General features: G+C 37.1%; 1 protein-coding gene across 1 annotated transcript; it reads left to right on the forward strand.

The window, feature by feature from the left end:
- The first annotated feature begins 10,316 nt into the window (after positions 1-10,316).
- SR45A (RNA-binding (RRM/RBD/RNP motifs) family protein) lies at positions 10,317-13,385 on the forward strand. The gene is made up of 7 exons (XM_085752765.1): positions 10,317-10,421; positions 11,122-11,144; positions 11,247-11,321; positions 11,462-11,570; positions 11,686-11,835; positions 12,300-12,363; positions 12,467-13,385. Exons 1-7 carry the CDS (start codon positions 10,419-10,421, stop codon positions 13,105-13,107), a joined length of 1,065 nt encoding a protein of 354 aa, XP_085608891.1. The 5' UTR covers positions 10,317-10,418; the 3' UTR covers positions 13,108-13,385.
- Positions 13,386-13,525: the final 140 nt, after the last annotated feature.

A 13,525-nucleotide genomic window follows, 5' to 3' on the forward strand; every position in this document is an offset into this window, starting at 1 on the left:
TATAAATAAATATTAATTTTTTTTTGAAGAAAAATAAATATTAATTTTTATTTTTCAGAAGAATGAAAAAAATTTCCTCAAAAAAAAAGAAGAATGAAAAAAATTATAATGACATATTTAACTATTGTTGTTATTTTCTTGATAAATAAAATTTAATTTGAGTTAGATTCGATGGCTCGTCCGGATTGAACATGTATTAAGGATCGACGAAGGTTAAGAGAGATATTTTGAATAGGTATTGATTTGTAAACTCCTTACTAACTAAATCAACATTCATTGATACATTTTATCTATTATTTATTCTTTCAGTAACAAAATAAGTATATTTTATAATTGGATTTTAAGGAAGTACACTCACACCTTTCCGGAAGCATCGTCAATAAATGTCACCAAATATTTGCTACCACCAAGAGTCTCCACTTTCATGGATCCACGCACATCATAATACACCATATCCAATATATTATTTTCAACTTTGATGTTCTACCGAAAGATACTCTATTTGCTTGCCAAACAAACAACAATCATAAGAATTCAACTAAGTGTATCTGTGAGATGCAATGAGGGACTTTCTTGACAAAATTTGCAATCCTTTTTCACTTAGATGAGCCAACCTTTTATGCCACAAATCTGGCAAAACAATATTCTTGACCACATTCGAGCAATCTTTGATCAACTTAACTTGATTTTTGTCAAGTCTCGAATACACGGCACCTCTAGCAACCATCAATGATCCTTTGGTATGTTTCCACTTTCCATCGCCAAAGTTGTTTTGAAATCCAGCTAAATCAAGATCATGGACGAAGATTAGATTTAGACGCAAATCTAGCACATGTCACATGTCCTTCAGTGTTAATGTGAAACCGGTATAGGTTTGAACACACATATCACTATTTCCAACAATATCTCCAATACTGTTGTTGCCCATCTTGACATTGCCAAAGTCTCCTGCTTTGTACATCACAAAGAATTCTTTGTTGGAAGTGGCATGATAAGAAGTTGTGGAGTCAATGAGCCATTCAAAACATGAATCTACAATATGACATTCTTCCATTTCAACAGAAAGCAACACCATTTCCCCATCACCTACTATGGTTGTGGTATTTTCATCTTCGTATGGTCTTTGATTCCACTAATTGTAACACCCCGTTCTCCCAACAGCGTAATATTAATTATTAAATCAGAGTAATCACACAACGGAGTGTCACACTACTTTTCAAAATTTCATAATAGAAAATTGTCTATTTATTTAAATCCAACATTTAGAATATCTTAATAAACTGCAGCGGAATAATTCTTTAAAAATATAATTTCAACCAAAATTCAACATCAATGAAAATCTTGGCACAAAGGCCCCAACATAATTCAACTTTATTTTCAACAACGATAAACTCTAATAGCGAGTCTTTTCCAAAATATGTGATACATAAAAGAAATGAATAAGACATTCGCGACGATCCCCATCCTAATATGTATCAGAGCCCTAGACACTTGAGCCAATCAACCTACAAGTCATCATTACCTGCACATTACCCACGGTCGAGGCAACATATACGCAGAAGGGGTGAGAAACTTATCCAATAATAATAATATATAATTCATCAAATTAATGAAAATAACAATATATCACAACATGCATCATTAATAATGTATATAAAGAATACATATAACAACAACATAATCATTTTCAGCAACAAGGTACAACAACAACAACAACAACATTATTCACAACGACACCGATAACTCGACAATTCGACAACGACAACAACCCGACAATGCTACAACGACAACAACAACCCAACAATGCTACGACAACAACAACTAATGCATCATGCAGGTGGTACCAATCTACGCGCGTTGAATGCTAAGCATTCCAGGGCATAAGCCCCCAACAAATTGGATGGTTAAAGCATCCCAGGGCATAAGCCCCCAACAAGTGAATGATAAACATTCCAGGGCATGAGCCCCCAACGGGTGAATGATGAACATTCCAGGGCATAAGCCCCCAACAGATGTGAGTATGCAAATGGACTCAACTTGTGTATATCAACATACAACTTCAACAACGACAACAACAACAACGACAACAACGTCTGTGCCTAAAACAATTATGACACACTCCCCAACTTCGACATTAGACGATACAACAACTTCGACAATGGAACAACAACTTTTATTATACAAAAGTGCTTACACATACATTTCATATAGTACAACCTTCGATAATAATATATTCACTTCATAAACATGGCTTAATAAATCAAGGGAGCCTATTAAAATAATTAGAATAGACCCCTAGAGCTCTAAACAAAATTCAGAAAATGGTCGTACAGGACCAGGGACGCTTTCGCGACAGAAGGACGCTTTCGCGTCCTCTACAAAAAGGGACAGGACGCTTTCGCGAGCGAAGCACGCTTTCGCGTCCAAAATTTCGTAACTCAGGATGAGGACGCTTTCTGCACGCTAATGGGACGCTTTCGCGTCCTCAACAATTTGGTAGGACGCTTTCGCGTCAAAAGGACGCTTTCGCGTCCTCCACAAAAATTTCTGGGCAGCTACAAGGTGTGGACGCTTTCTGGACGCTAATGCGACGCTTTCGCGTCCTGCTTCAGGTTTCAGAAAAATTGCGATTTCAACATAGTTTCACCCCAAAAATCCTAGCTTTGATCCCTTAATCACCCAAATTGGTTTACAAACATGTTTACAGGTTTAGTATACATCATAGGGGTAAAACAACCTATATTCATACAATTAAACAACATGTTTTATTATAAATTATCATCTAACATAACCTCTCAAACCCTAAACTCAAGAACAACAATTTCATCAATTTTCAAATTATATATCAAGATTATTGAAAGGAATCCCACCCTTACCTTAATTCAGCAACACCAAACGACAAGCTACCGCAATCGATTCCTTCCTAGCTCTCTCACTTGGCCTCTTCTAGGTTTTCTCTCCAAAACCAGTTTTCTTCTAATGTTTTTACGTGAAAATGTTTCTCTCCCTTTTTCTTTCTTTTACTTCAAAAATATCTCTCTTTTCTTTTCTCACCCAACTCCCTTAATTTCTATTAATTTCCACTTAATTCCCATTAACCAAAAATAAATACTATTTCTATAATATTTCTATTTCTCATATTATTTCTATCAAATAATAACAACATTCATTTAAATAATACACAACCCGAATATTCATATAATAAAATAGCATCATAACATATTTCATATAAAATCATATAAAACATATATTTCACATAAAATCATATATATATATATATATATATATATATATATATAGCAATTAAAGTCATATAAAAATATTCACACATCTACTAAAATATTAGAATAAAAATGGGGCGTTACAACTCTCCCCAACTTATAGAATTTCGTCCTCGAAATATTACCTCAAGTAAACAACTCAGGATAAGACTCCTGCATCTTACTCTCCAACTCCCAAGTAAGACTTTCACCAGCTGCTCCCCCCCAAACAACTCTCACTAGAGGTATCTCCTTGCCTCTCAACGTCTTCACCTTGCGATCATCAATCCTCAAAGGTAAAGTTTCTACCGTAAGGTTGTCTCTAACTTGCACATCATCTCTAGGAATGACATGTGAAGGATCCGCTACATACTTCCGAAGTTGCGACACATGAAACACATCATGCAAGTTCGAAAGATGTGGTGGCAAACCAACTCTATAAGCCACTGTGCCAATTCTCTCAGATATTTGATAAGGACCAATAAACTTCGGAGTCAACTTCTTGGACTTCAATGCCCGACCCACACCGGTCATAGGAGTGACTCTCAAGAACACATGGTCACCCTCTTGAAACTCAAGGTCCTTCCTACGCTTGTCATGATAACTCTTCTGTCGACTCTGCGACGCTTTCATATGCTCTCTTATCATCTTGACCTTCTTCGTAGTCTGTTGAACTATTTCAGGTCCTAACACAACACTTTCACCCGACTCAAACCAACATAAAGGAGTCCTACACCTTCGACCATATAAAGCTTCGAAAGGTGCCATACCAATACTCGAATGATAACTATTGTTGTACGTGAACTCTATCAACGATAGGTGACTATCCCAAGCTCCACCTTGCTCAAGTACACACACCCTCAACAAATCTTCTAACGATTGAATCGTTCTTTCCGACTGACCATCTGTTTGTGGATGATAAGCCGAACTCAACTTCAACTGAGAGCCCAATGCTTCTTGCAAGCTCTTCCAAAATCTCGAAGTGAACCTCGGATCTCTATCCAACACAATACTCGACGGGACACCATGCAACTTCACAATATTATGAATATAAATCTCCGCCAACTGAGCTACTGAATAAGTGATATTAATCGGAATAAAATGTGCCGATTTCGTCAATCTATCGACAACCACCCAAATGGCATCATGCCCTCTTTGAGTGTTTGGCAAACTCGTCACAAAATCCATGGATATGCTATCCCACTTCCATTCAGGCACATCTAATGGTGTCAACAAACCAGCAGGCTTCTGATGTCCAACTTTCGATTTCTGACAAGTTAAACAAGCATAAACAAATTGCGCGACATCACGCTTCAATCCAGACCACCAAAACAGTTTCTTCAAGTCATGATACATCTTGTAGCTCCCGGATGGATACTCAAGCTACTTCTGTGACTCTCTTCTAAAATCAACTTTTTCAATTCATCATTATCAGGGATACAAATCCTGCCTCGGAATCTCAACACTCCTTGATCATCAACCTGAAAATCACCATCTGCATTCTGCTTACTAGCAGCCATCAAGTCTACAAATTTCAAATCAACTTCCTGGGCTTCTTTGATACTCTTCAAGAAATCATTATTAATTTTCAACATACCCAACTGCACACTCTGAGGTGCCAATTCACAAACAAGACTCAAGTCCTAAACTGTTCCAGTAATTCAAATTCTTTCACCATCATTGCCGACATGTGCAACGTTTTCCTACTCAAGGCATCTGCAACTACATTGGCTTTACCCGGATGATAATTCAAACCAAAATCATAATCCTTCAACAACTCTAGCCACCTTCTCTGCCTCATATTCAACTCCTTTTGATCAAATAAATATTTCAGACTCTTATGATCACTAAACACTTCAAATCTGGAACCGTACAAATAGTGCCTCCAAATTTTCAACACAAAAACCACAGCAGCCAACTCTAAATCATGTGTAGGATAGTTCTTCTCATGTATTCTTAACTGTCTCGAAGCATAAGCTACTACCTTGCCATCTTGCATAAGCACACCGCCTAAGCCCAACTTAGACGCATCACAATATACCACAAAAGGTTTATCTGGCTCTGGCAAAATCAAAATTGGAGCCGTCGTCAATCTTCACTTCAACTCATTGAAGTTATTCTCACACTGAGCATCCCACACAAAAGCTTTACCTTTACAGGTCAACTGAGTCAATGGAAGTGCCAACTTCGAAAATCCTTCAATAAATCTTCTGTAATAACCAGCCAAACCAAGAAAACTTCTAATCTCCGTAACTGACTGAGGAGTCTCCCACTGTGATACCGCTTCAACCTTCGACGGGTCTACAACAATACCACTACCAGAAATAATATGGCCAAGGAAACTTACTTCACTTAACCAGAACTCGCACTTTGACAGTTTTGCATACAACTTCTTTTCTTTCAGCACCTGTAAGACAATCTTCAAATGTTCTGCATGCTCTTCTTCATTCTTAGAATAAATCAAAATATCACAACAACAAACTTATCCAGAAAAGCATGAAAAAATATGTTCATATACTCCATGAACACACCCGGCGCATTAGTAACACCGAAAGGCATCACTTTATATTCATAGTGTCCATACCGTGTCCTAAAGGCCGTCTTCTGCATATCTTCATCCTTCACCTTAATCTGATGGTAACCTGACCTCAAATCAATTTTACTAAACACGCGAGAACCCACTAATTGATCCATCAAGTCGTCAATTCTCGGAAGTTGATACCTATTCTTTATCGTCACTTTATTCAACTGACGATAATCTATACACAATCTCATGCTACCATCCTTCTTCTTAACCAACAACACCGGCGCTCCCCAAGGTGAAACACTCGGTCTTACAAACTTCTTATCAAGTAAGTCTTCCAACTGCTTCTTCAACTCTGCTAACTCAACTGCTGACATACGGTAAGGAGCCATCGGCACAAGCTTCGTTCCCGGCACAAGATCGATCGAAAATTCAACCTCCCTCTCTGGTGGCACATCCGGAATCTCATCAGGAAAAACTTCAGGAAATTCATTCACCACGGGCAATCTATCAATTACCGACTGATTCTCCACAGACAAGTACGCCATCAAGGAAAACATCAAGTTTCCATCATGTTCTAATTGCTTCAGCTGCTTGATAGATAAAAATTCTGCTCCACTCTCTTCTTCAGCAGAAGAAAAGTACACCGTCTTTCTAAAACAATTAATATGAACATGGTTGTACTCCAACCAGTTCATACTAGGGATTGCACAACAAACAACAAAGAACAATCAGGACAACAAGGACAATAAAAAATTGTCACACAACACTACTAGGCTCGACACGACTCTACTAATTGGCTGGACGGACCGACCTGCTCTGATACCAATTGTAACACCCCGTTCTCCCAACAGCGTAATATTAATTATTAAATCAGAGTAATCACACAACGGAGTGTCACACTACTTTTCAAAATTTCATAATAGAAAATTGTCTATTTATTTAAATCCAACATTTAGAATATCTTAATAAACTGCAGCGGAATAATTCTTTAAAAATATAATTTCAACCAAAATTCAACATCAATGAAAATCTTGGCACAAAGGCCCCAACATAATTCAACTTTATTTTCAACAACGATAAACTCTAATAGCGAGTCTTTTCCAAAATATGTGATACATAAAAGAAATGAAGAAGACATTCGCGACGATCCCCATCCTAATATGTATCAGAGCCCTAGACACTTGAGCCAATCAACCTACAAGCCATCATTACCTGCACATTACCCACGGTCGAGGCAACATATACGCAGAAGGGGTGAGAAACTTATCCAATAATAATAATATATAATTCATCAAATTAATGAAAATAACAATATATCACAACATGCATCATTAATAATGTATATAAAGAATACATATAACAACAACATAATCATTTTCAGCAACAAGGTACAACAACAACAACAACAACAACATTATTCACAACGACACCGATAACTCGACAATTCGACAACGACAACAACCCGACAATGCTACAACGACAACAACAACCCAACAATGCTACGACAACAACAACTAATGCATCATGCAGGTGGTACCAATCTACGCGCGTTGAATGTTAAGCATTCCAGGGCATAAGCCCCCAACAAATTGGATGGTTAAAGCATCCCAGGGCATAAGCCCCCAACAAGTGAATGATAAACATTCCAGGGCATGAGCCCCCAACGGGTGAATGATGAACATTCCAGGGCATAAGCCCCTAACAGATGTGAGTATGCAAATGGACTCAACTTGTGTATATCAACATACAACTTCAACAACGACAACAACAACAACGACAACAACGTATGTGCCTAAAACAATTATGACACACTCCCCAACTTCGACATTAGACGATACAACAACTTCGACAATGGAACAACAACTTTTATTATACAAAAGTGCTTACACATACATTTCATATAGTACAACCTTCGATAATAATATATTCACTTCATAAACATGGCTTAATAAATCAAGGGAACCTATTAAAATAATTAGAATAGACCCCTAGCGCTCTAAACAAAATTCAGAAAATGGCCGTACAGGACCAGGGACGCTTTCGCGACAGAAGGACGCTTTCGCGTCCTCTACAAAAAGGGACAGGACGCTTTAGCGAGCGAAGCACGCTTTCGCGTCCAAAATTTCGTAACTCAGGATGAGGACGCTTTCTGCACGCTAATGGGACGCTTTCGCGTCCTCAACAATTTGGTAGGACGCTTTCGCGTCAAAAGGACGCTTTCGCGTCCTCCACAAAAATTTCTGGGCAGCTACAAGGTGTGGACGCTTTCTGGACGCTAATGCGACGCTTTCGCGTCCTGCTTCAGGTTTCAGAAAAATTGCGATTTCAACGTAGTTTCACCCCAAAAATCCTAGCTTTGATCCCTTAATCACCCAAATTGGTTTACAAACATGTTTACAGGTTTAGTATACATCATAGGGGTAAAACAACCTATATTCATACAATTAAACAACATGTTTTATTATAAATTATCATCTAACATAACCTCTCAAACCCTAAACTCAAGAACAACAATTTCATCAATTTTCAAATTATATATCAAGATTATTGAAAGGAATCCCACCCTTACCTTAATTCAGCAACACCAAACGACAAGCTACCGCAATCGATTCCTTCCTAGCTCTCTCTCTTGGCCTCTTCTAGGTTTTCTCTCCAAAACCAGTTTTCTTCTAATGTTTTTACGTGAAAATGTTTCTCTCCCTTTTTCTTTCTTTTACTTCAAAAATATCTCTCTTTTCTTTTCTCACCCAACTCCCTTAATTTCTATTAATTTCCACTTAATTCCCATTAACCAAAAATAAATACTATTTCTATAATATTTCTATTTCTCATATTATTTCTATCAAATAATAACAACATTCATTTAAATAATACACAACCCGAATATTCATATAATAAAATAGCATCATAACATATTTCATATAAAATCATATAAAACATATATTTCACATAAAATCATATATATATATATATATATATATATATATATATAGCAATTAAAGTCATATAAAAATATTCACACATCTACTAAAATATTAGAATAAAAATGGGGCGTTACACTAATCCTTCTTTTCTTGGCTCTTCCAAGATTTGCAATTTCTTTTGATGTGACCATCTTTACCGTAGTGATAACAATTGAACTTCTTTCGAGGTTGAGATTGCGATATGTCTTTGAATTTATCGGGTCTCCACCAACTCATACTTCTGCCTATGTTTTTGTGGCATGGGCTTGAGAGCTACTTGATCTTATGTTTTTTTTCTTGTTTCTTCATCGAATATGTCGTGTCTCTAACTTTGGACAAGGTCAGCGCTCCATCTGGAGCATAGTTGCTTAATGACACCACCAAAGTTTCTCAACTTTCCAGCAAAGAACTCAAAAGTAACAATGATTGTAATTCATCGTCTAGCACCAACTTCATGGCAACCAATTGGTTCAGCAAGTATTGAAAGTCACTCAAGTGCTCGACAACCGATCTTCCCTCCCGATACTTTAAATTCACCAACTTTCTAATATCGAAAGTTTTGTTTTGTGTGGTATTTCTTTGATATATCTTTTTGATGTTCTTCCATGGAGTCTGTGCATTCGTCTATGTGGCCACGCCCACATGGTGGAATACATTAAGATCCACCTACTTCCTAAACAGACTAACAACCTTCCGATGAGACTTTTTCCAGTCTTCATTTGTCACTTTATCCGGCAATGTGTCTCCCTTTTCTACAGGATCATACATATTCTTGCAGTAAAGTATATCATCCATTTTTGACTTTCAAATGAAGTATTTCGTAGAAGTAAGTTTAATCATCGTACTAGTGGTCTCATCCATTTAAAGGGGATTGTTCCATTCTATATGACTAAATTCACCACTGGACGTCCATAAAATGGCCTCTTTAAATATGTACCATAAAAGGATATGGCTGCCTTAAAGATCACCTTCAAATAGGTTTTTCAAACAATGAAGTTGATTTTCCAATCTTTCATTATGCGCTTAATTATAATAGGGACTAGAAATGCACTAAAGAAATTTGCTCTAGAGTTGTTGAGGTCTGGGGTTCAAGCTCCCAAACTTAAGTATAACATATTTTCCTTGTTGCAACCACGTTGCAAATGCAAACTTTTCCTTGAAATATGCATACGGGATTTTATGTCATAAAATTGTGGCTCTTTATGATTCAAACTTGATAAGACTTAAGACCACTCTTGAAAAATTGTGGGTAATTTACAACTACAATAAAAATTAGATACATAAGTAAATTTGCAATTGTCACCCACAAACTAAGAGGGTAGGCCCCTTGTATCTCTAGGACAATTTTGTAATTTTTTTGGGGGGGGGGGCTATAAAGATATGAGGGGGGCCTAAAAAGAAACCCTCACAAACTAATTTGGTACCCCCTAAAAACAAACTAATAGGGATAGGCCCACGGCCCATAAAAATTTGCATCTAACGTGTCTAATTCTGGTTGATTCTCCAGAAACTTCTCATAATCTCACACTTCACCCTTTATATAACCATCTCCATTCTTCCTGCGCCATTTCCTTCTTATTTTATTTCCAACACAAGCAACAAACAACTTCGTTGATTCGCCATATTCAAAATTCGAAATTTTTTAGTTCTCGCCATTCACCATCAACTATGGTAAGTTCCATTTTCTCATCTATTTTTCTTTTTTATATTCTTATCATTATGTGTAATTGAATCAATTATATCTCTATGCATGTCTTTCAAATTTGTTGAATTCTGTTCCTTTTATTGCATAAATTTGATTTGATCGATAAGTCTTAGCCTTAGTGGACATTATAAGTTAATTATTTGGGATTTGTTTTAGAATCTTCATCTGTAGTAATCGATAGTTTGATTCATTTATCTTTTGTAATTTTTGGATGCATGATGAATATTGTTAATTTCTGCTAGTGTGATTTGTATTATCGATTGCTTAATTTTAATTTTATGCAGTATATTCAGATTTAAATGGATAAATGATAATTTTTTAATCAAATTTTTTATGTCAAATACCCCATCCATTGTTTTGATGTTATATATTTGGAAGGTTATAAACCTTTGAAGCACAGAGACTCCTCGAAGTATTAGTCGTGTCCCGATGACACCGACACATACAATTACACTGAATTATGTGATTTTTTCATAATTTTAGCGTGTCGGTGTTTGTGTCGTATCCTGTGCCCGTGTCACTATCCGTGCTTCATAGTGTCGCATATGATATTTTGACGTTCAAACAACACGTTCTAGTATTATAGTTCTTTTATAATAATTAATGATACATTCATATTTAGTTTAAAAGTACTGATTTAATTTTGTACTCTCTGATTTGTTGCAGACGTCATATTCAAGGAGATCAAGGTTAGCTGCTTACTGAATGTTTAAAATTGTTATTTGCAATTTTGAATTCAAGTAGCTTGCGTTTTTGCAATGTCACTTATGCGTTTGATTTTCGTTTCACAGGTATTCCCCCTCTCCTTCTCCCTCGCCGTCTCCATACAGGCGATACAGTAGATCTGTGTCCCGGTCTCTTTCAAGGTAGGATTCCTGACCCCTCTATTTTTAATCGAGTTAACTTTTGGAGTCAGATATAGTTATGTGTGTTATTTCTTCTCTGTTGTATTTTTAATTATCTGATTATGCACTCATGTTGAAGTTGTTTTGTTACGGTGATTTAGGAGCGTAACACCAGATGTGGAAAATCCAGGAAACAATTTGTATGTGACAGGACTGTCTCCTAGGATCACCAAGAGGGAACTGGAGAAACATTTTTCTGCTGAGGGAAAAGTATGTTCTTCATTGTCTTCTATTTGTTTAATGCTTGTTTTTTTAGTTTTAAGTGGCTTATTATTCCTTGAAATTTAAGTTTAAATGTGTTGGTACTCTTGAATTGCGTTTGTAGGTGGTAGATGTCCATCTGGTTGTTGATCCATGGACAAGGGAATCCCGTGGTTTTGGATTTGTGACAATGGATACTTTAGAAGACGCTGATCGTTGTGTGAAGTATCTGAATCGCTCTGTACTTGAAGGCCGTGTTATCACGGTGGAGAAGGTACACTCAATCAACAAGTCTATTTTGGGGCTTTGATTTTTAGTTGTTTTGATTTTTGTTCAACTTCACTTCATTGGTTATGCATGGATGATTTGCTTTTGTGTTCTTTATGAAATTTGTAAGATTTATGCTTCTTTCCATTTGAAGTTTCTGTGGCAGCAGGTTAGGGTGTGAAGCAGCCCTTCATCAAACTCTCAAATCACAACTAAACAAATCAAATACATCAACAAGCATCAGACCGTTGGGGTTGTATGCCCTGCATTTCCCTCTTTTATTTTTCTTGCAGTTATAACTTGTTATGTTCCCTTCATTTTTATAGCTATTAAGTCCCTCCTGTGACAAAGGGTTTATATGTATTTTGGGCTAAATATTTAATTTTTTGATTTTATATTGATGTTGTTGTTGCTTACATTCATGTACATAGCAATACCCTATCCTCATGCTGTGTTCTGCATTTACTGCAGGCTAGAAGACGACGCGGTCGAACCCCAACACCTGGGAAATATCTTGGTCTCAAAACTATTCGAGGTGTGTTTCATTATTCTTTCTTGTGACTTCATTTATGATTGTCCACTTTTTCTTTTTTTTTCTTTTCTGATTTTTCTAACCTGTATCATTTTGTTAAATTCAGGACGGCGACGCTCTCCAAGCGACTCTCCTCGACGATCTCCTAGCTATTCTCCTTATAGAAGAAGCTACAGTCGTTCACCTTATTCATCAGACCGAAGTAGGAGTCGCTCTTACTCACCTGATTACAGGCGAAGGAGGTCTTACTCTCCTGACTACAGGCGAAGGAGGGCATACTCGCCATACTACAGTCGACGCAGGTCGTACTATCGTTATGACCGGCACAGATCATATTCTCGGTCTCGCTCTCCTTATAGCAGGTCTCCTGTCAGAATGCGTGACAGATACTCTCCGTATGGTTCCAGATATGAATCACCTGATGATAGTTACTATGGAAGATACCGTTACAGGTCGGTTTCTCGAAGTGTCTCACCAAAACCAAGGAGGTCAAGGAGGAGCTACTCGCGAAGTGTCTCGCCAAAACCAAGGAGGTCAAGGAGGAGCTACTCGCGAAGTGCCTCTCCTGTTCGAAGTGTCTCCCCCAGGCCAAGAAAGAGATCAGGAAGGGGTCATTCAAGAAGCTCTAGAAGGAGTGGTGGTTATTCCAAAGTTAAGTATTCTCGATCAAGAAGCTCAAGTGTGAGTGCAAGTTCAAGATCGTTTTCAAGGTCCAACACTCCGGGAACTACCTCTCCTTCAAACTGAACAACTAGTTTATCCTAGATTAGCTTTAACAATAGTCTTAATAGGTGTGGAAGCAAGCATATATAGTCGTCGATGGAGTGTTTTAGTTCTTTTTAGTTTTGTTCAGGACTTGTATTGAGACACCCAAGTGTTAGTTATGTTTTTACCTTTGAAGCAGCACAGTGTTATGTTATCTACCATGGTTACTTGATTTACTTTTTAGAGTATGTCTTTTGTTTATTGTTTTTGCTTATTTTTAGAGTTACGAGACAATAAATATATGTCTGAGATTTCGTTGATTAAGGTGCTCATTTACAATTTCATACTACTCCAATGTGAGATTTATTTGATAAAATCTGAACAATAATTGAAACCAGTTTACTCCTATCTATACCCAAGAAAACATGCTTAGACACTCCTTTATTTCAGGTCAGTTTGT

This window comes from Medicago sativa, chromosome 3, assembly GCF_051527215.1.
Source record: "Medicago sativa cultivar Bolivia chromosome 3, Bolivia_mono, whole genome shotgun sequence".
Classification (NCBI taxonomy): Eukaryota; Viridiplantae; Streptophyta; class Magnoliopsida; order Fabales; family Fabaceae; genus Medicago; species Medicago sativa.

Bases quoted from the DNA above. Each gene is read 5' to 3' on its own strand.
- SR45A (XM_085752765.1), top strand. The intron at 11,145-11,246 runs GTTAGCTGCTTA...TTCGTTTCACAG, and splicing joins TCATATTCAAGGAGATCAAG to GTATTCCCCCTCTCCTTCTC. The intron at 11,571-11,685 runs GTATGTTCTTCA...TTGCGTTTGTAG, and splicing joins ATTTTTCTGCTGAGGGAAAA to GTGGTAGATGTCCATCTGGT.